The sequence below is a fragment of the Myotis myotis genome, unplaced genomic scaffold (assembly GCF_014108235.1).
Source record: "Myotis myotis isolate mMyoMyo1 unplaced genomic scaffold, mMyoMyo1.p scaffold_m19_p_4, whole genome shotgun sequence".
NCBI classification, from domain to species: domain Eukaryota; kingdom Metazoa; phylum Chordata; class Mammalia; order Chiroptera; family Vespertilionidae; genus Myotis; species Myotis myotis.
Genome location: NW_023416346.1, coordinates 11,150,082 through 11,172,654, shown reverse-complemented (window position 1 = coordinate 11,172,654; position 22,573 = coordinate 11,150,082). Strand labels below are relative to the sequence as shown.

Below are 22,573 nucleotides of genomic sequence, written 5' to 3'. Positions count from 1 at the left end.
AGAGGAAGGGAGAGGGAGAGAGAGATGAAGCATCGAGGTGCACAGAGATTAAATGGTTTGCCTAAGGCTATGCAATTACCCATCTGTCCTAGGCACTGGGTGCACAGTTGTGAAAAATAAAAACAGCTGAGAGACAATAAGCAATACTTCTAATACATTAGTATCTTATTCACTGTGTTAGAAGGTAAAATAAATGTGCACAAAAGAAAGTACAGTCAGCCCTTCATACCTGTGGGTTCTGCCTCCTGGGGTTGGGGATCCTCAGATGTGGACAGCCAATGGTAATCATTGTTGTACAACATCCTATCCTATCTAATAATAGAAAAACATGGTAATTAACCATACCTCCGCTACGGTTCCCATTGGCTAATCAGGGTGATATGCAAATTAACTGCCAACCAAGATGGCAGCTGGCAGCCATGCAGCTGAAGCAAACATGAGGCTTGGTTGCCCCGGCAATGGAGGAAGCCAAGGTTCCCCGCCTGCCACGGCCCAGCTCTGAGCTCCGGATGCAACACTGTTTCAATTATAGACGCTAAACAAACCCAGAAACCTGCTTTCAGCAGGCCACCCTTGGAGCTGGAGCCGCAACAAATTTTCAATTACAGAAGGTAAATAAATCCCAGAATAAGAAAAAAAAGAAAAAAGGAGAGACTGGGAGCTTCAGTTGCAGGCTTGGCCCACCTGAAAACAGCCCTCAGCCCCTCATCCAGGCTGGCCAGGCACCCCAGTGGGGACCCACACCCTGAAGGGGGTGCAGGCAGCCTAAAAACAGCCATCAGCCCCTCATCCAGGCTGGCCAGGCACCCCAGTGGGGACCCCCACCCTGAAGGGGTGCAGGCAGCCTGAAAACAGCCATCAGCCCCTCATCCAGGCTGGCCAGGCACCCAAGCAGGACCCCCACCCTGATCTGGGACACCATTCAGGGCAAACCAGCCGGCCCCCACCCGTGCACCAGGCCTCTATCCTATATAATAAAAGGGTAATATGCAAACTGACCCTAACAGCAGAAAGACTGGGAATGACTGGTCATTATGACACACACTGACCACCAGGGGGCAGATGCTCAATGCAGGAGCTGCCCTCTGGTGGTCAGTGTGCTCCCACATTGGGGAGCTCTGCTCAGCCACAAGCCAGGCTGATGGCTGCCAGTACAGCTGTGGTGGTGGGAGCCTCTCCTGCCTCCTCAGCAGCTCTAAGGATGTCCGACTGCAGCTTAGGTCTGCTCCCTGCTGGCAAGTGGATTCCCCAAGGGCTGCCAGGCTGCCAGAGGGATGTCTGATTGCCATCTTTGGCCCAATCCCCCGGGAGCAGGCCTCAGCCAGCAGGTGGTCATCCCCCGAGGGGTCCCAGACTGAGGGCACAGGCCGGGCTGAGGGCCCCCGCCCCAGTGCACAAATTTTTGTGCACTGGGCCTCTAGTCTATATATATAAAAGCCTAAGCAACTATCTGACCATTCAACCGGTAGCTATGATATGCACTGACCACCAGGGGGCAGGTGCTCAATGCACAGGCATGGAAACAGAGGGAAGGGAAGAGGGGGGAGGGTGGGAAGAGATAAACCAAAGATTTTATATGCATACTAGAGGCCTGGTGCATGGATTCGTGCACCGGTGGGGTCCCTTGGCCCAAAGTCAAGTCTCTTTCTGTGGTAGGCAATTAGTGCCATTTGCCAACCACACCCAAAGACAGATGAAGTTAAGAGAATAAATCACATCAGCATAAAGCTGACGGGTATTCTACTGAGATCCTCCCCTAGGATCTCCCCTAAATTCCCAGCCTTTATTACACCTCAAAATGAGGGTCAAGCCTGCGCTCTCCCAGGAGCACGCCCAGTGCCTTTCCCCTCCTCCTCCTCCTCTTCTTCCTCCACAGGCATGTATCTCCTAAACTCTAAGGGACCCCAAGAAGTTGGCAACCAGGGTAGCAATGGACAGCAGCAGTTCATCCTGGCAAACCCCCTGAACTTGTCCCCAAGATCCCCTTCTCTCTAACTTCTTAGTGAACCCAGGCAGCCCAGCCTAGGCTCATTTCCCCACCTAGTATTTCTAATATCCTAGGCCCTTCTTTGTTTCACTGTCCCCAGCATTTTTAAAAAACATTCTTTTTTTATTGATTTCAGAGAGGAAGGGAGAGAGAGAGAGAGAAACGTCAATGATGAGAGAGAATCATTGACTGGCTGCCTCCTGCACACCCTGACTGGATATGGAGCCAACAACCTGGGCACTTGCCCTGACCAGGAATCTAACTGTGACCTCCTGATTCATTGGTCAATGCTTAACCATTGCGCCGCAACAGCCAGGCATTGTCCCCAGCTTTAATAAACATCCCCTAAAATTCACCTGGATTTGTGTTGTGAAATTTTTTTGTACAAAATCAAGAACCCACACAGAACTGGCTAGCCCTAGGCAGACCCCTAGGACCCCGTCCCCTTCCCCCCAGCCCACTTTACCTCTGGTAATCATACTGTCGCCTGTGTCCATGATGTTTTTTTTTTCTTAATCTCTTCACCTTTTTCACAGCAATTACCTTTAAGACTCATCTTTCTGGTCCTGTTGGAGAAAATAGACTTTATGGAGACAAGAGTAGAAACAGGTCAACCTGTTAACTGGGTGTGACCTGGGCTAAAATGTTAGCACCGGGGGAGTGAGAAATGGTTAGATTCACTGTGAAGGGAGAGTTTATGGGGGTTGCTAATGAATTGGATTTGTGGGGTTTGATAGGAGTTCGAATAACAAGGGCTCCATAGGCATTGTAGGCAAAGAAGCTCTTTAATTTCTTTTTCTTAAGCTAGAATTTTTAAATCCAATTTATTTTATATCTTTATTGTTGAAAGTGTATGTCCTTTTACCCCCATTGGCCCCCTCCAGCCCACCCCCGCACCCCTCCCCAGGCCTTCACCACCTTTCTGTCTGTGTCCATGGGTTATGCATATATGCTTACAAGGTCTTTGGTTGCTCACCTCCCACCCACCCATCCACCTTCCCCCGCCTTCCCTTACAGATTCCTCACTCTGTTCCACCAGAAACTCTTTTCTTTCTGAGCGCTTCTATTACTGATTATCAGCGTCGGGATCATAGCGGCTCTGATAAAGATTTGCTCAATGGTTACATAAACAAACAGGACAAGCCTGTTTTATTTTTAGTTAAAATCGTCTTTACTAGAGGAGGACCCGGTTTCGTTCACGCCCGTGAAACTCCTCAGGACATGAACTCCCAGAAGTACCTTTGAGAAACTGCGCGCGGGGCTTTTCTGCGCATGCGCGACGCATCTGCTGGGCGGGGCCTCGGGGCTAATGACGCCGCGCCGGGAGCCTTGTGACGCAGTTGCGCGCTGAGGTTGGGAGACACCGCCTGGAGCCCAGCCCGCCCTCTTCCGCTAAGGCCTCCGGCATGGAAACATCTGAACCACGTGCCGGAAACCAGCTCACGCCGACGCCGCCGCGCCACTCCTTGTCTTTCGGCGCCGAGCTGCCACGCATGTCATCGCGAGACCAACTCGCCGAAATGGCCGCGTCCACTCAAGGTAAGGACGAGCACGCGCGCCGCCGGCGTCGCGGGAGCCGCCTTCCTCGGCTGCGGAAGCAGGAGGCTCCACAGCCCGGCAGAGCTCCCCCGGGAGCCCTAACAGCGCAGGGACGGGGTGGGCGTCCGGGGTTTGCCCCTGTCCCGGCCGTTCCCAGGGTCCGGCCAAGGTCAGGCGCCAGGCAGGGGCTGATCGGCCCGGGGTGTTGCCTCCTGTTGGGCTCAGACTTCCGGCGCCGCCCCCAAAACCTAAGCCCTGAGACATTCCGTCCCTGTTCTCCGTAGGTCCGGCACTTTGAGACTAAGGCGGCTTATTTCTCCCTTTGAACGCTCATGTCAAACCCCTGGCAAGTGTTTTTCTGTGTGCAAGGCGCCTACCCTGGCGCTGTTGATGATTTTTAAAGAGTAGTATCCTTGGGATGGTACTTTGAAATAGTCTTTTCTTTAGTCTGCGTAAAGGAAGATTCCCAAGAATATAATACGCAGGGGAACACGTCTTTAAATCATGCTCTTGCCCTACTTTGACTACTTCATAGTCATAGTCAATTCAGTACTTGCTTACAAGATTCAAGTACTAAACGGAGCCATGGAACAGACAATCTCAGGGAAAGGGGGTCGGAGTGGGTGGAAAGAGATTAACCAAAGAATTTCTATGCATAACGCATGGACGCAGCATCTGTAATACTTTAAACAAATATAAAAATATATTTTTATTGATTTCAGAGAGGAAGGGAGAAGGAGAGAGAGATAGAAACATCAATGCTGAGAGAGAATCATTGATCGGCTGCCTCCTGCACGCCCCACACTGGGGATCTAGCCCACAACCCTGGCATGTGTCCTGACTGGGAATCGAACTGTGACCTCCTGGTTCATAGGTCAATGCTCAACCACTGAGCCACACCATCCAGGCTAAAAATAAAAATTTAAAAATCAATTATATAAACTTAAAATTACATAAATTATGCCCTGGCTGGTGTGGCTCAGTGGATAGAGTGTTTACCTGTGGACTGAAGGGTCCCCAGTTCAATTCCGGTCAAGGGCACTTGCCTAGGTTGCAGGCGCGATCACCAGTGGGGGGTGTGCAGGAGGCAGCCGATCAATAAGTCTCTCCCATCATTGTTTCTATCTCTCTCTCCCTCTCCCTTCCTCTCTGAAACCAATTTTAAAAATTACATAAATGATGTTAAAACAAAGACAGTGAAAATAGTCAAAACTTATCACTTTATTATTTGCCATGTTTTACTGTTATTTATGCTCTTAAGGCTATTTACATTTATTGTATCTATGTGATGGAAATGGCAGTATGGTGCACTACTGTATCTCTTCCCAAACTGTGTTCAGTGATGTCACAATTCAGTGATGTCACACTCACAGTGAGTGAATACACCAAGGAAATGGGCACACACTACAAATCAGCCCTCCCCCCAAACTGTTTGTTAAACATTTATAAACACACCACTGAATATAGATGACTAAGGGATTGCAATGCACAATCTAATTATTTTCCTGTAGAGCAGTCTGCCCTTACTCACTTCAAATGTGTAGTTTGATCAAGTATTTGCACCTAGGAAATTATTGCCAGAAATTTTGAGGTTGATATCATGAATTTCGATCTTTATCATAGTGATCATCACGTAACACTGTGATCACTGATTTCCCCCAGTGCTTAGCAGTGTTTGTTGAATGACTGAAGTTGTGTGAACTAAATGGCTCTAATTTGATCCCCCTTTTGACTGGAGCCCCTTTTGAGCTAAGGGGCTTGGTAAAATTACATGAAAACAAAACTCAAAACTCACTCTTACTTTCAGTTTTATTTAACAAAGGGAAAGAGTTTTTTCAGCATAGCAGTAATGTCTTCTTTCTTTTTTCTTTAAATATATTTTTATTGCTTTCAGAGATGGAGAGAGAAACATCAATGATGAGAGAGAATCATTGATTGGCTGCCTCCTGCACGCCCCCCTACTGACAATCAAGCCTGAATCCCGGGCATGCGCCCTGACTTGGAATCGAACCACAATCTCCTGGTTAATAAGTCAAAACTCAACCACTGAGCAACGCTGGCCGAGCAGCAGTAATGTTTTCTTATGTTAGAAAAAGGTTTTTCATTTAACTACTTGTGAGGCCATAGACAGCCCAGTTCTTCAAACATCCATACTTTAGATCTAGGGAATTGGGATCCATCGTGAATTAATTCTTGAATTGTATTTTGTGTATGATAGCTAAGGTAAGGGTTGAGGGTTTTGATTTTACAGACACCTAATAGTTCTAATACAATTTGCTGAAGAGTTTCATTACCCATTTAATTACCTTGGTGCCATGTTTCAAAAATCAAATGACTATATGTGTATCCTTAGGTCCATTTTACACTGTCAAATATGGTAGCTTTGTAAGTCTTGAAATTCTTTGACCTTTGTTCTTTTCCCCAAAAAATTGCTTTGGTCACTTATGGCACTTTGTGTTTTCCTAAATGGTTGCAGCAACATCTTCCATTCCACGTGCTTTCTTTTCACTGTGACTTTGACATTCCTTCTGAGACAGGCTAGTAAGCCAGGATACACCCAATAGGGAAACTGAAACAGATAGTTAAACAGCAGTTTGCAGCCATCTAGTAATTTCTATCTTCCCTAAACCAGGGACACTAAGAGTAAATGGTTTACATTTCTCGCCCCCTCCCCCCCCCCTAGGGAAAATAGCTTAAACCACCCTACTCACGGAGACAGCAGGAATCCAAATTAGTGCCATTTGCCAACCACACCCAAGGACAGATGGAGTTGAGACTAAATCTCTTTTGGTACATCAGCATAAAGCTGATGAGTATTCTATTGAGATCCTCCCCTAAATGTCCAGCCTTTAAAACCCCTCAAAAATAAAGGTCCACTCCCCCACTCCCTTCTTCCCCTGCAGGCATGCATCTCCTAAACTCAACCAGACCTCAGTTCTTGTCTCCTTGAAGGAAAGATTTCAATCAAGAGACAAAATGCAGAGAAGCAAGCAAGAATTTATTGACTGAAGCAGAAAGACGCTTAGGACAGTGGAAGGGCATAAAGAAGCAACAGGAGAGCCTAGGCTGGGCTGCTTTAACTCACTGGGAAGTCAGAGAAAGGGGGGCCTTGGAGACAGGTTCAGGGGTTAGCCCAGGACAAGCTGTCGCTGCCCACTGCTCCCCTGGTTGTAAATGTCATGAGGTCCCTTAGAGATTAGGGGATACATGCCTGTGGGGGAAAGAGGGGAAGGGAATGGCACAGGCATGGTCCCAGGAGGGAGAGCACCCTGGGACTGAGCTGCTGCTGCCCATTGCATCCCTGGTTGTAAGTTTCATGGGCTCCCTTATATGTTTGGGCATACGTGGCAGGGCATAAGGGGTGGGGAGGGGGAGCACACAGGGACCTTAATTTTCAGGAGTTAAGGGTTGGGCATTTAGGGGAGGTCTTAGGGGTGGATCAATAGAATATTCATCAGCTTTATGCTGACATACCAAAATGAGTTTCTCTTAATTTATCTGTCCTTGGGTGTGACTTGCAAATGGCACTAGTTGGATTTCTGTCATCTGTCTCCCTGAGTAGGGTGACTTAAGCTATTTATTCTCTGGTTGGGGAGAAGTGTCTTTGGTTTAGGGAAGATAGGATTTACTCGGTGGCTGTAAACTGCTATGTAACTACTACCTGTCTTAGTTTCTCCTATTCCACTTGTCCTGGAATTTTCCTAGCTTCTTACTATTCTGTATCACTAAGTGACCCCACAAGGCTTGCAACCAGGGCAGTGAGGGGTAGTGGCATTTCATCCCAAGCAAACCCCCCTGAACCTGTCTCCAAGGCCTCCTTCTCTCTGACTTTTTAGAGAGCTAAAGCAACCCAGCCTAGGCTCATTTCCCTACCCAGTGCTTCTCCTGTTATCCTAAGCCCTTCCTTGTCCCCATCTTTAATAAACATCCTCTAAAATTCACCTGGACTCCTGAAACGTTTCCATCATGAAGTTAAGAAACCACACACTACTGGCTGACTCTAGGCAGACCCTTAGGCCAGGTCCCCTTTCTGGTAACACTTCCACTGAGTTGATGGGGTCTGTATTCCCTCTTGAATCTGAGCGCGAGTTTGTGGCTGATCCAACAGGATGCAGTGGAAGTAACACTGTTTGGCTTCTGAGGCTAGGCCTTAAATGGTCATTCTGCCCACCACTCAGACTCCCTTGTTCTCTCACTTTCTCCTTTGGAACAGGCATCCTTGAACCTAGACACCATGCTCTAAGGCAGTCCAAACTAACCACATAGAGGGGCAGCCTGTGTGTGTGACTGTAGTAGATGATTTCAGACCCCTGCCTGTCAGTCTTGTATTTGAAGCCTCATACATCATGCAACTGGCATGTGCTGTGATGCTGCGCCCAGTCTTAATGCCTGCTCTACAGCGTCTGAGAGCACAATCAATGATTGTTTTGCTCCATGAAGTTTTGGGGGTAATTTGTTTTATAGTCATAGTAACTGGAACAGTACGCTGGGCCCTTTGCATCTTCATATACATTTTAGAAGCAGTTTGTCAATCTTATATAATAAAAGCCTAATATGCTAAATGTCTGGTTGTCCAGTGACTGGTAGACTGTTCAACCAATCAAAGCGTAATCCTACTATATAAAAAGCCTGGGGCTGTCACAACCGAAACAACTGGATGGAGAACCCAACGGCGGGCTGCGTGGGGTGACAAGGTTGGCATGGGGTTAGTGAGGGACGACAAAACGACTGAACAGCAGGCTGTGTGGGGTGACCAGGCCGGCAGCGGGGGGCAGTTGGGGTGACCAGGTTGGCAGGGGGGGCAGTTGGGGGTGACCAGGTTGGCAGGGGGGGGCAGTTGGAGGTGACCAGGTCGGCAGGGGGGGCAGTTGGGGGTGACCAGGCCGGCAGGGGGAGAAGTTAGGGGCGACCAGGCCAGCAGAAGGGGGCAGTTGGAGGCGACTAGGTTGGCGGGGGGGGGGCAGTAAGGTGCGACCAGGCCGGGGGGGGGCAGTAAGGGGCGACCAGGTCGGCAGGGGGGTAGTAAGGGGCAACCAGGCCAGCAGGGGGGAAGTTGGGGGCGACCAGGCCAGCAGGGGGGAAGTTGGGGATGACCAGGCCAGCAGGGGGGGCAGTTGGGGGCGACCAGGCCGGCAGGCAGAGGCAGTTAGGGGCGATCAGGCTGGCGGGGGGGGGGCAGTTAGGGGCGATAAGGCAGGCAGGCAGGTGAGCAGTTAGGAACCAGCGGTCCTTTATTGTGAGAGGGATGTCCGACTGCCGGTTTAGGCCTGATCCTAGGGACCAGGCCTAAACTGGCTGAGGGGACTCCCCCCTCACCCCCCCCCCCCCGCAAAAAATTTGTGCACCGGGCCTCTAGTATGTTAAGGCCGCTCAACTGCTTGCTAAGAAGTGCACTGATCACCGGGGGCAGACGCTCTGACCTGTAGGTTAGCTTGCTGCTGGGCCAATCGGGACTGAGCGAGATGGGCCGGACATGCCCTGAAGCCCTCTTGCGGTCCCTCCCCGACTGGCCAACCTCCTGCATCCCTCCCTGGCTTGCCGGCCCCTATCTGCCCCGATCGGTCCCGATTGGGACTGGACGAGACTGGGCCGGACATGCCCTGGAGCCCTCCCACGGTCCCTCCCCAGCCCCGATCATGCACTGGTGGGGTCCCTTGGCCTGGCCTGCACCCTCGCAATCTGGAACCCCTCAGGGATGTCAGAGAGCCGGTTTCGGCCTGATCCCACAGGCCACTCCCCTTGGGAGGATGCCAGAGGCAGGGCTCATGGCTGGTGAGGACTGCTGGGGCAGCCCGAGCTGGAGATCCACATAATACTCAGAATCTAGCAATTTGTGGGCCATTGAATATTATTGAGTTACTCCTGAAAAGGAGAAGAAAATGAAGGAAATCCATTTAATTTAGAATGCATTACTAAGTATTATTAGCAGTTTTTCCTATGTCTTTTTGGTGGTCTTTTTAAAAATATATTTTTATTGATTTCAGAGAGGAAGAGAAAGATAGACACATCAATAATGAGAGAGAATCATTGGTCGGCCACCACCTCCACGCCCCCTACTGGAGATCGAGCCTGCAACCTGGGCATGTGCCCTTGACCGAAATTGAACCGGGGACCCTTCAGTCCGCAGGCAGACACTCTATCCACTGAACCAAATCAGCTAGGGCTTTTTGGTGGTTTTTAAATTCGAGAGGAAAAACTAGAGTTACTGACTTTAAATCGTCTAGGTTGTTTTCCTCTAGGACAAATATTATTTGTTGATTTCACTCAGATTTTCAAGAATTGCCAGTCAGAATTTCAGAACTAATTTACTATTGAAAATAGAATATTGGGAGGTTCTTATTCCAGCTACGTCTTTTTAAATCTCTTAATCTAGTTAGGAATGGCAGTAATTTATTGTAAAAGTGGCCATGTTCTTATTCACTATCTTCATTCTTGTAGGTCATTTTGAGTCACTGGACCTTGCGGAATATGCTAAGAAGCAACCATGGTGGCGCAAGCTGTTCGGGCAGGAAACTGGGCCCTCAGCTGAAAAATACAGCGTTGCAACCCAGCTGTTAATCGGAGGTGTCACTGGATGGTGAGTGATGTGAAAGGTGGCCGGTGTTTTTGTTTGCATGTTTTAATATCGTGGTGATGGGAATCACCTCCGTTAGCCAATAAAAGCACATTGGCTTCTGTGAAATCGATCACTTAATGTGTAGCATTTATCAAAACATGTTAAAGTGTGATTTAATGGTTACACAAAGTATTTACTACATGCCATATAATCATTTCCTTCTCACAACTCTGAAATCAGTACTGTTATTATTTATCCTCATGTCCCCCAGTTTTAGTGAGAAGTAATTGACATATATCACTATATAAGTTTAAGGTGTATAGCATGATGCCTTGATTTACATATATTGTAAAATGTTTACCACAGTAGGTTTGGTTAACATCCATTATTTTATATAGATACAATAAAAAAGAAGAAAAAGTCTCCTTGTGATGAGAACTCTTAGGATTGGCTTTCTTAATAACTCTCCTATTTATCATACAGCGGTGTTAACTCTAGTCATCATGTACTTTACATCCCTGGTACTTATTTGTCTTATAACTACAAGTTAGTATCTTTGGACCGCCTTCTTCCAATTCCCCCTCCCCCTGCTCTCTATCTTTTTCTTTTTTCTTTCTTTCTTTTTTTGTGTTTTTTTTTTTTGTTAATCCTCACCCCAGGATATTTTTCCCCCATTGATTTTTTTTTAAAAAAAAAATATTTTTATTGATTTCAGAGAGGAAGGGTGAGGGTGATAGAGATAGAAGCATCAATGATGAGAGGGAATCATTGATCGGCACGTGCCTCCTGCACGTTGGACCGAGCCCGCAACCGAGGCATGTGCTCCCGACCAGAATTGAACCTGGGACCCTTCGGTCTGCAGGCCGACGTTCTATCCACTGAGCCAAACCGGCTAGGGCTCCTGCATTGATTTTTTAGGGAGAGTGGAAGGGAGGGGGAGAAACAGAGAAACATCGATGTGAGACCCATCGATTGGCTGCCTCCCCCATGTGCCCTGACTGGGGCAGGGATTGAGCCTGCAACCCAGGTACGTGCCCTTGACTAAAATCGAACCTACGGCCCTTCAGTCAGTGGGCTGACACTAACCACTGAGCAAACCAGGTAGGGCTCTCTTTTTCTAGGATTCCACATATAAAGGAGATCATACAGTATTTGTTTTTCTTTGTCTGACTTATTTCACTTAGCATAATGCCCTGTGGGTCCATCCATGTTGTTGTAAATGGTAAGATTTTCTCAAATTTTTAAGGCTAAATAATATTTCATATCATATATATGATATATATATCATTTCATATATATAATTATTTTAAATATTTCATTATATATGTATATATATGTCAGAACTTTTTGTGTATTTAACAGCCTGTCGACTTGTCTGATGGTGGTTTGGTTTTTGTAGGTGCACAGGTTTCATATTCCAGAAGGTTGGAAAATTGGCTGCAACAGCTGTGGGAGGAGGTTTTTTTCTCCTTCAGGTCTGTATGTGAAATATTCCTCGGTGTTTGGAAATTCTGCTTGCCCATTAGGGATGTGGTATGAGGAGCTGTAATGTAACTCTGCCAATATTACACTAGAATAGTCTTTGCACTTGTATACATGTACTATTTGAAATGCCAGCAACCTTTGAGTCAGACTTCATCAATTACTAGTTGCATTTTATTTTCTCACTTATAATATGGGGATATAAGTACCTATTTCTCTCTCTCACTCTAACCACGGAAATACCACCAGCCAGGGCTCTAACTTAAAACCTTTTAGAGAGGGGTAAGTGTATAAATAAAGTAAAAGATTTGCCAGGAGTCATTGAAGGGCTGTCTATTGAATTCTGGTGCCAGGCATAGGGCCTTGCACATAGGGTGGATGCCAAGTAGATGTTGAGTGAATATCATTGTCATACAAAGTCCTGGATGGCAAATGTCTCAATAAATGGAGTCAGAAGGGTTTTCGATAAAGCACTTCAGTGATTTATCCTGACAAAAAGAAAGAATGAGCCTATGTTTCCTATTTCTTGCTGTTGTTGAAACTATAGATTGCAAACCACACTGGCTACATCAAAATTGACTGGCAACGAGTAGAGAAGGACATGAAGAAGGCCAAGGAACAGCTGAAGATCCGCAAGAGCAACCACTTACCTACAGAGGTGAAAAGCAAAGCCGAGGAGGTGCGTCTGGTTTTGTTTATGTGAAGTGTGTGAAGGGTGCAGACAGTTGTGTGTGCCCAAAAATGGGCTTAGACATCTATTTGTCAACTTTGGATGGAATAGCTTCACCTCAGACATTTTTAAAAAACATATATATATATATATATATATTTTTTTTTTTTAATATATTTTTATTGATTTTTTACAGAGAGGAAAGGAGAGAGATAGAGAGCTAGAAACATCGATGGGAGAGAAACATCGATCAGCTGCCTCCTGCACATCTCCCACTGGGGATGTGCCCACAACCCAGGTACATGCCCTTGACCGGAATCGAACCCAGGACCCTTCAGTCCGCAGGCCGACGCTCTATCCACTGAGCCAAACCGGTTTCGGCAAAAAATATGTATTTTTATTGATTTCAGAGAGGAAGGGAGAGAGAGAAAGGTAAACATTAATGCTGAGCAAGAATCATTGATCAGCTGCCTCCTACACACCTAAACTGGGGATCGAGCCTACAACCTGGGCAGGTGCCCTGACTGGGAATTGAACCATGATCTCCTTGTTCATAGGTCAGTGCTCAACCACTGAGCCACACTGGCTGGGCTCAGGCATTTCTTTTAATTCTCACCCGGGGACATGCCTAGAGAGGGAGGGAGGGAGAGAGGGAGAGGAGTGTGGGGGACAGAAATAGAGAGAGAGGGAGAGAGAGAAACAGAAACATCAATCAATCAGTTGTCTTCCATACATGCCGACTGGGAATCGAACCCACAACCTTTCAGTGCATAGGATGACACTTGAGCAACTGAGCCACTCCAGCCAGGCCAGAGTCCTTTTTTTAAAAAGCTGGACAATTGAAGTGTTTGGTGACTTGTCAGTGAGTGAGAATGCAAAGTGATATGTGCACATACATGAGTCCATCATCTCTTGAACTAGTTCTTGTAGGGATGGGGGCAATGCAGCCAGTGAGGAGGATAATAAAGATGCAGATGGTACAGCCAATACAATCATTTTTTGTGTCCATGCAAAAAATGGACACATTTTTTTGTCCCCTCCCAGCCTCCGCCACCCCCCGGCACTTGCCCTCACCTCCCCCCCACCCCCCGCAGTGTCTTGCATCTATTGGTTGTGCTTCTATGCATGCATGCAGGTATATGAAAACAGTTATTTTTATTGAGTTAAAGATTTTTTTTTTAATTCAAGAAAAATGATCTTTAATGTCTAGCCTTGGGGGTGGCAACCTTTTTTTGTAAAGGGCCAATGGTAAATATTTTCAGCTTTGTAAGCCATGTGGTTACAAATACTGAACTCCACTGTGTAGCACGAAAATAACCATAAATGATATTCAGACAAAGTGGGTGCAGCTTTGATGTGATGGAACTTGATTTTAAAGCACGCAGCCAGCTGGATTTGACCCATGGGTGTGGTTTGCACAAAACCAGTTTAGGTTATATTGGCTGGCACTGGAGAACAGGAAAAAAATTTTCTTTTTTAAAAGGATGTGTTTTGCTACTGCTTTATTAGCCCGACTGGTATGGTTCAGTGGTTGAGGGTCGACCTATGAACCAGGAGGTCACGGTTTGATTCCCAGTCAAGGCACATGCCCGGGTTGTAGGCTGGATCCTCAGTAGGGGGTGTGCAGGAGGCAGCCGATTATTGATTATCTCTCATCATTGATGTTTCTATCTCCCTCTCCCTTCCTCTCTGAAATCAATAAAAATATATTTGAAAAAGAGAAATATGTTAGATGTCCCCAAGTAATAATTACAGTGAACTGTAGAGAAATAAATGGCTGGCACCTTCCATAGCCTGGAGCAATGGAGTTCTGGATTCACAGAGAAAGGGGAAGGATTTATGACTTAGGAGTAAACTGAATTAGGCCTTGTCTTTGAGGCACTCACACTCTAGTAGCAGTGACAGGAGAAAGTCATGTAATCAAATAGAATAGGTGGTAGTAGGTGAACTTGGGTTAAATGTTGGCAGATTGAACATAGCATTTCTCTGCTTCCTTCTGAAATATACCTAAATGACAGTAATAAAATAAAAGTGGTTAAACCCACAAGGACCAAGGGAACAGGAGAGGAATATCAGTAGACAGCAAATGTCAGCAAATTTGGGGGAGTTGGAAAGCACGTATCTGAGTGGTAAATGACTTAGCAGACTAGAAAAAGGCTGAACACCATTCCGCATAGCCAGGTATATGAAGACAGGTTTTTTTTTAATTGAGTTAAAGATTATTTATTTATTTATTTATTCAAAATTTATTTATATATTGTTTAAGGTATTACAAATAGTAGTACATATGTCTCCTTTTTTCCCCCATTGACCCTCTCCCCCCCCGACCCTCCCCTACCCCCCAGCACTTGCCCTCAACCCCTTCCGCAGTGTCTTGCATCTATTGGTTGTGCTTATATGCATGCATACAGGTATATGAAGACAGTTTTTTTAAATTGAGTTAAAGATATTTTTAATTTTTATTTCAAGAAAAATGATCTTTGATAATGTTACATGCAATAAACATTAATATCTCAAGAAAAACGATTTTAAATATAATGTTGCATGCATTAAACACCCATTATTCAAGAAAAACATTCTTAAATATAATAATACTAGAGGCCCGGTGCAGGAAATTCATGCATGGGTAGGGTCCCTAGGCCTGGCGATGATCAGGGCTGATCTGCGGGGCAACCGGTGGGCGATCGGGGGGTGGGGGGAGGGCCTGCTGGTACCCACCTTGGCCGGCCTGAGCGTCTGCCCCTGGTGGTCAGTGCACGTCATAGCGACTGGTCATTTCACCGGTCGTTCAGCCGTTCAGTCAATTTGCATATTAGGCTTTTATTATATAAGACTAGAGGGTGGGGTCTGGCTAGGCCTGTGGGGAAGAGGAGGTGGTGGGAGGTTGGCTGGCGGACCCCACCCCCAATTGGGGTAGGGGAGCCGATTGCGGTTGGGACTGGCCATTGGAAGGGCTGTGGGCAGAGGGCCCGCCAGCCCAGCCCCTGATTGGTGTGGGGGGGCGATTAGGGACGGAGCTTGCTGGAGGGAGGGGCTGCGGGCTGATCGGGGTGGTGGAGGCTGATGGGGCAGTACTGGCTGTGGGGAGGGGCAGTGAGCCGGCCAGCCCCGCCCCTGAATGGGGTTGGGAGGCCGATCAGGGGCCAGTGGCCTGAGGGAGGGGCCATGGGTGGTTGGCCAGCCAGCCCTGCCCCTGATTGGAGTGGGGTGGCTGATCGGGGGCGGAGCTGGCTGAGGGGAAGGGCCATGGGCCCATCAGGGTGGTAGGGACCCACCAGGGGTGGGGCCGGCCCCACCCCCAGATCAGGCCAGTTTGCTTTAAAAAATATAGTTGAAAGTATCACACTTTTCCCTCTTTTCCCCCCATTGACCCCTTCTAGCCCACCCCCGCCCCAGGCCTTCACCACCCTATTGTCTGTGTCCATTGGGTTATGCATATATGCATACAAGTTCTTTGGTTGGTCACTTCCCACCCTCCCACCTTCCCACACCTTCCATCTGAGATTCCTCAGCCCATGAACACTTTTTAAAAATGTTTTTATTCAAAGAGAGGAAGGGAAAAGGAGATAGAAACATCAATGATGAGAGGGAATCATTGATCAGCTGCCTCTTGCACGTCCCCTACTGGGGATCGAGCTCGCAACCGGGGTATGTGCCCTGACAGGGAATTGAACTATGACCTCCTGGTTCATGGGTCCATGCCCAGCCACCGAGCCACACCAGCCAGGCCCCATGAACACTTTTTTTCAAAATATATTTTTTTATTGATTTTAGACAGGAAGGGAGAGGGAGAGATAGGAACATCAATGCTGAGAGAGAATAATGGATAGTCTGCCTCCTGCACACCCCCTCCTGGGGATCCAGCCCCAACCCGGGCATGTGCCCTGGACTGGAATCGAACCTGGGACCCTTCAGTCCTCAGGCCAATGCTTTTCCACTGAGCCAAACCAGCTAGGGCCCCATGAACACTTTTGAAGGTGGTGGTTCTACTTGGAAGAAAGTTCTTTTACCAACATTCTGAAGTGGAGATTATAGAACACAGACATGGGAGCTTCAGATGAGTAGGAACTAACTTGACTGGATGTAGGAAGCTTTGGGAATTTAAGAAAATAAGGACCTCATCTCTTAGTCATCCTCTGATATAGTGAAGTGTGAGAATAAGAATACATAGCATCTCCTTGAGAGAGGGTCTCAGAGGGGTATGGGTGGATAGATGGACAGATGGATGGATAGGATGAATGTATAGAAAAATTTGGAGTTGAGATTCAGAGTGAACAGCCTCCACTGGATAGCAGGTATTGAAGAGAGTGGAAGGGGTGAAATTGGAAATCTTGAATTGCTCTAACCAGTTTATTGAATACAGCTCTGCTCTTTCCCCATAACTGCCCCCATGAACTCTGTCCTTCCCTGTCCCTGTCCCTGTGTGAACTTTTGGGCGGATTTCTTAGCTCTCTTCCTAAAGACAGAGTCCATTGGTGGGGGAGGCAGCCAGTTGATGTGTCTCACATCAATGTTGCTCTCTGTCTCTCCCCCTCCCTTCCACTCTCACTTGACTTCTCCTCAGCCTCTATATGACCAGTTATGTGGTCACACAAAGTCCTGTCTTGAAAACATCTGTTGAATTTGATCACTGTGCACTAGCACCCCTGCTACCACCTTGATCCAAACACCTACCATCTCACCTCCTGATCTGTGTCCTACTTCCTCCTGGGCTCCCTGTAGTCTTATTCTCCCCACAGCAGCCAGGGCTCTTTTTCACATGCAGGTCCATTTATAGCTTCTCTTACCCTGTGGGTAAAGTACAAACTACTCAACAGATGAGTGGATTGACATTGTCAAGATGGCAAAGATAACAGAGACAATCTCTATATCGTGATGGCGAACCTTTTTTTTTTCTTCAAAATATATTTTATTGATTTTTTACAGAGAGGAAGGGAGAGGGATTGAGAGTCAGAAACATCCATGAGAGAGAAACATCGATCAGCTGCCTCCTGCACACCCCCCACCAGGGATGTGCCCACAACCAAAGTACATGCCCTTGACCAGAACCGAACCCGGGACCTTTCAGTCTGCAGGCCGACGCTCTATCCACTGAGCCAAACCGGCTAGGGCGATGGTGAACCTTTTGAGCTCAGCGTGTCAGCATTTTGAAAAACCCTAATTTAACTCTGGTGCCGTGTCACATATAGAAATTTTTTGATATTTGCAACCATAGTAAAACAAAGACTTATATTTTTGATATTTATTTTAAATATTTAAATGCCATTTAACAGAAAAATCAATTAAAAAAATGAGTTTGCGTGTCACCTCTGACGCGTGTCATAGGTTCGCCATCACTGCTCTATATATATAAAAGCGTAAGATGCAAATCGACGACAGTGGAGCAACTGGTCGGCTGTGATGTGCACTGACCATCGGGGCAGATGCTCAACACAGGAGCTGTCCCCAGCCTGCAGGCCCTAATCACCCGATTGGGAACTGGGGGTGGGTGGTGGCAGATGCAGGCAGTGCCGGGGCCCAGTCGCCCCCCACACACAGGGCTACCGGTGGCAGTGGCAGGCGGGGCCAGCTGCCGGCAGCCGGGGAAGATCAGTCCTGATCTCAGGCCAGGCCTAAGGACCCTTCCTGCGCATGAATTCCATGCGCCGGGCCTCTAGTTTCTAATAATAGTAAGATCCTTAGCAAAATAGCTTATTGCCTGTCTCTTGTTTCCCAGGTGGTGTTGTTTGTGAAGAAGAATGTTCTAGTGACTGGTGGATTTTTCGGAGGCTTTCTGCTTGGCATGGCATCCTAAGGAGGACCTCCTCTCTTCCGTTACTCCCGGTTTCTGTACCTAGACCAGCCTCTACACTCCATCATAGGACATCAAGTCTCCTCCTCTTCTCCTGTGCCTTCTTCCCTGCTATAGCATATCTGAGTGGCTTCTATAGGCATCTGTTGATACGAACTGATAATGACCCTACTGTGAGCCTCATGACAACAACGGAAGATACAATAGACCACCTGTCCTCCCAGAACACTCCCCACTTGACTGAGCTGTAGGTCAGGAACGTTCCTTTCCCCCGACATAAGATACTTACTAGCACAGTGCAATATAGCTCACTGTGGAGGATGAGTGGATCCTCAAAGGTGCCCCAACTTGAATTAGAACAGGAATAACAAGCACATAGATACCTTAGTATGTGCGGCATGGAAAGGAACTGAATACATTTGCATTTAAGCATGAAAGATTTTTGGTGTCTACTTTCTTTTTTAGTTGGTTTTGGATTACAGGAAGAGGTATTTATAACTGTTAAAATTATCCTGACAAAATGGTGGGATAAACAGTATAATTGAAACATTATGAATGTAGAATGAACTTGTGCTAAACATATGATGAACTGAAGATAGGGTGTTTGGTGGGACAAAGTTTAGGGAAATCAACCAATAGATACATCATTGGATAATCAGACTTAATGAATCATTTTGGGGCATTAAGATGTTATCCCGGGATGGGGGGTTTCCACCATACAGGATAATACGGCTCATGGCTATTCCCAAAGCGTTTATTTATGGTCAAATAAATGACTTTAGCTGGGAGGAGGAAGCTCTTGGATTTTTATTTCATACAAACAGTTTTAAGCTTTGAAATGTGAAGTATTTACTTCTTGACAAAGCATTAGGGGTAGTTAGCTCCTCTGTGCCAATTGTTTCTTTATCCAGTTAGTATAAAATACGTTAATGTTTGAACCATCCTTGTCCTGGCCAGTTTGACTGGCAGAGGTTCTCAACCTGTGGGTCGCGACCCCTTTGGCGGTCGAACGACCCTTTCACAGGGGTCGCCTAAGATCATCCTGCATATCAGGTATTTACATGACGATTCATAACAGTAGCAACATTACAGTTATGAAGTAGCAACGAAAATAATTTTATGGTTGGGTCACAACATGAGGAACTGTATTTAAAGGGCCAAAAGGTTGAGAACCACTGGGTTAGAGTGTCAGCCCATGGACTGAAGGGACCCAGGTTCGATTCCAGTCAAGGGCATGTACCTGGGTTGCATGCTCGATCCCCAGGCCTGATAGGGGCAAGTGTTGGAGGCAACCAATGGATGTGTCTCTCTCACATTGATGTTGCTCTCTCTCTGTCTCTCCCCCTCCCACTCTCTCTAAAAATCAATGGAAAAATATCCTTGGTTGAAGGTGCACAATAAAATGAAAAGGTAGCATCCCAGGTATTCAGAATTGAGAATGGTGGCAATAACATGTGAAATCAATTATTTCCATCATGAAATGTAAACTGCTGTCTCATGACTCTGACTCTTAGACTTATTCTTTAAAATAAAAGTTCAGCCCTAGCCAGTTTGGCTCAGTGGATAGAGCATCAGCCTACAGACTGGAAGGTCCTGGGTTCGATTCCTACCAGGGGCACATGCCTGGGTTGTGAGCTCGATCCCTCCCAGTGGGGGACATGCAGGAGGCAGCTGATCAGTGATTCTCATCATTGATGTTTCTATCTATCTCCCTTCCTCTCTGAAATCAATAAAAAGTATATTAAAAAAAAGTTTATAGACAAACATAGGCTTAGAGTCTTAGTGCACTTTGCTGTAATGGTCTGATATCACATCTGCAGCCCTATCTAGAATATCTGCTTCTAGAGGGCAAGGTTTGTGTGTTCACCATTATACCATGGAGCCTAGCACTTAATAGGTACCATTTGCTGAATATATGAGTAATGACCTCATACAAAGGTATCTGGAAAAGGGGCTGATGCAAAGACTTGAGACTTTATTTTTTTATTTTTGTTTTTTAAGGAATTAAGACTTTATGAATTCTGAGGATACAAAAAACTTGGAATTTGTTTTTTTTAATATATTTTTATTGATTTCAGAGCGTAAGGGAGAGGGAGAGATAGGAACATTAATGATGAGAGAGAATTGATCGGCTGCCTCCTGCACGTCCCCTACCAGGGATGGAGCCCACAACCTGGGCTTATGCTCTTGACCAGAATCAACCTGGGACCCTTTAGTCTGCAGGCTGATGCCCTATCACTGAGCCAAACCAGCTAGGGCTGGAATTTGTTTTTAAACTTGCAGTTAATCCCTTGCAAAATGTATGTTTTTAAGGCCTTTCTTTTAAAATGTTTGCCTTTTAAATTACCTTGGGAATGGTATATTGAATGTGGAAATTGTAGCTACCAATGGATTTGTGGAATTTTTTAGAATTCATCCATCTGCTCCACTCATCTGCTGATGGGCACTTAGGCTGTTCCCAAATCGTGGCTATTGTAAATTGTGCTGCTATGAACATAGGGGTGCATATATTCTTTCTGATGGGTGCATTTTTCTCACATTACGGTAGTACTTTATGGCAGCTTAAGTTATTTTGCTTGCAATGTTTATGAATTGTCCTCAGTAGTAATACTATGAGCCTCTTTGTTGCATATTTTTATACAAGAACTTAAAATATTTTCACTTTTTATTATGGAAACTTTCAAATATATATGAAAGTAGAGAAAATGATACACTTGATCCCCTGTGTATCCATCACCCACCTACAATGATAATCAAATTAGAGCTCGTTTTATGATTTATTTTGAAATAAATGCCAAATGTGTCATTTTATATTTTAGTATGTATCTCTAAAAGGTAAGAACTCTTTAAAAACCATAAATCCAATATCCTATTATATAAAAAACTAATAATCGCTTAATAGCATCAAATATGTAGTCACTGTTCAAAATTCCCTCTCAAGTTTTACATTTGGTTTGTTGGAATCAATGCATATAAGACATCCAGTTGGATGTCTCAAGTCTCAGTCTTATATGCTCTTTTTATTTTGACTTCCAGTATATTTATTGAAGACACGGTTATTTGTTCCCTAGTTCCCCACATTCTGATGCCTGGGTACCCGGGTTATGCCACATATGGCAAGTCTGAAGCCTTTCATGACTACCCATGTGACTCACACAGACGAATGGAATAGTGACTATAAAACCTAACTGAAGTGCCCTGTGCACCTTTGGGTTGCATTTGGGGAAAGTGGCCACTGAATGCCTCTCCAGTAATCTGTGGGTTCCTTTTGTCCATCTATTTTTTTATCTGATTATCAGTGTTGACAACAAAGCTTAGCAGGTTGGTCTAAGCTGCTTTGAGTGGGTTATAATCCTATATAATAAAAGCCTAATATGCTAAGTGGTCATCCAGTTGGCCATTCAACCAATGAAAGCGTAATATGCTAATGACTAATGCCCAGTGCACGAAATTCGTGCACTGGGGGGGGGGGTGTCCCTCAGCCCAGCCTGCCCCCTCTCACATACTGGGAGCCCTCAGGGGATGTCCTAGTGACGGCTTAGGCCCGCTCCCTGCTCCCCTTGGGGACAGGGCCTATGCTGCAGTCTGGCTTCCCTTTGAGGGAGGCAACTGGGCTGATCAGGGGAAGGCACCAGCCCCATCACCCCGCTGCTGTAGCCACTGCCAGTCACCGCAGCCAGCAAGGTTTTTTCATCAACACGGACTCCAGTCCCATCACCATGAAAAAATGACAACTTTCTTTAGGCATTTTCAAGATGTGTCTTTCATATAATAATAATTTCTTTATTATTTTTTTATCCTCACCTGAGGATATGTTTCCACTGATTTTTAGAGAATGTGGAAAGGGAAAGACAGAGAGAAACATCAAAGTGAGAGGAACACTTTGATTGGTTGCCTCCTGCATGAGCCCTGACCTGGGCCCCGGCCAGGGAGGAGCCTGCAACCTAGGTACATGCCCTTGGTCAGAATTGAACCCAGACCCTGCCATCGGCGGGCCAAGGCATTATCCACTGAGCCAAAGTGGCTAGGGCAGGATATGACATTTCTTAGCCCTCCAGCAGCGGACCTTCGTTTTTTTCGCCAGGAGTGTGCTGAAAAACCCTAGATCACCTTTGTGGATTCTTATTACCCAAGTTACTAAGAATATTACCAGTGGCATACAGGGAGCTTAACCAATGAGCGATCAGAAAAGGTGTTTCCTCTGTAGTTCACACCAATCGCTGGCTTAGCCCCCCCCCCCCCCCCCCCCGCAGGCCTGATGCCTCTGGCCCAGGCGTTAGGCCTGGGCAGGGGACACCCATCTCCCTCCGATCGCCAGATTGGCCCCTCGCCCAGGCCTGACGCCTTGGTCAGAGGCGTCGACCCCCATCACCCTCCAATTGCCAGATCAGCCCCTTGCCCAGGCCTGGGCAGGAGACCCCAAGACCCCTCTGATTGCCAGCTCCGCTCCCACACCTAGGCCTGGCACCTCTGGCCCAGGCTTCAGGCCTGGGCAGGGAACCCCCATCTCCCCCGGATCACTGGCTCAGCCCTCGCCCAGGCCTGATG

The 22,573-nt window shown here is 46.6% G+C and overlaps 2 protein-coding genes across 5 annotated transcripts in view; one reads left to right on the top strand and one right to left on the bottom strand.

Moving 5' to 3' along the window:
- The window catches only part of F8 (coagulation factor VIII), a 97,818-nt gene extending 95,263 nt beyond the window's left edge, over positions 1 to 2,555 (bottom strand). For 2 of the 4 annotated variants that reach the window (XR_004966916.1, XM_036304845.1), the window contains exons 1-2: positions 2,454 to 2,555; positions 230 to 312 (exon numbers count right to left, since the gene is read on the bottom strand). Coding sequence is in view for 2 of the 4 variants with exons in the window: in XM_036304845.1 (XP_036160738.1) it covers positions 230 to 302 (73 nt within the window). In the remaining 2 variants the exon portion in view is untranslated. The remainder of the gene's footprint in view (positions 1 to 229; positions 313 to 2,453) is intronic. The other 2 variants (XM_036304846.1, XM_036304848.1) reach the window with 2 other exon arrangements.
- Positions 2,556 to 3,327: 772 nt separating this feature from the next.
- Positions 3,328 to 18,813, top strand: FUNDC2 (FUN14 domain containing 2). Its single transcript, XM_036305453.1, has 5 exons — positions 3,328 to 3,526; positions 9,965 to 10,103; positions 11,482 to 11,557; positions 12,112 to 12,243; positions 17,951 to 18,813. The coding sequence occupies exons 1-5, from the start codon at positions 3,394 to 3,396 to the stop codon at positions 18,026 to 18,028; spliced, it is 558 nt and encodes a 185-aa protein (XP_036161346.1). The 5' UTR covers positions 3,328 to 3,393; the 3' UTR covers positions 18,029 to 18,813.
- The last annotated feature ends 3,760 nt before the right edge of the window (positions 18,814 to 22,573 follow it).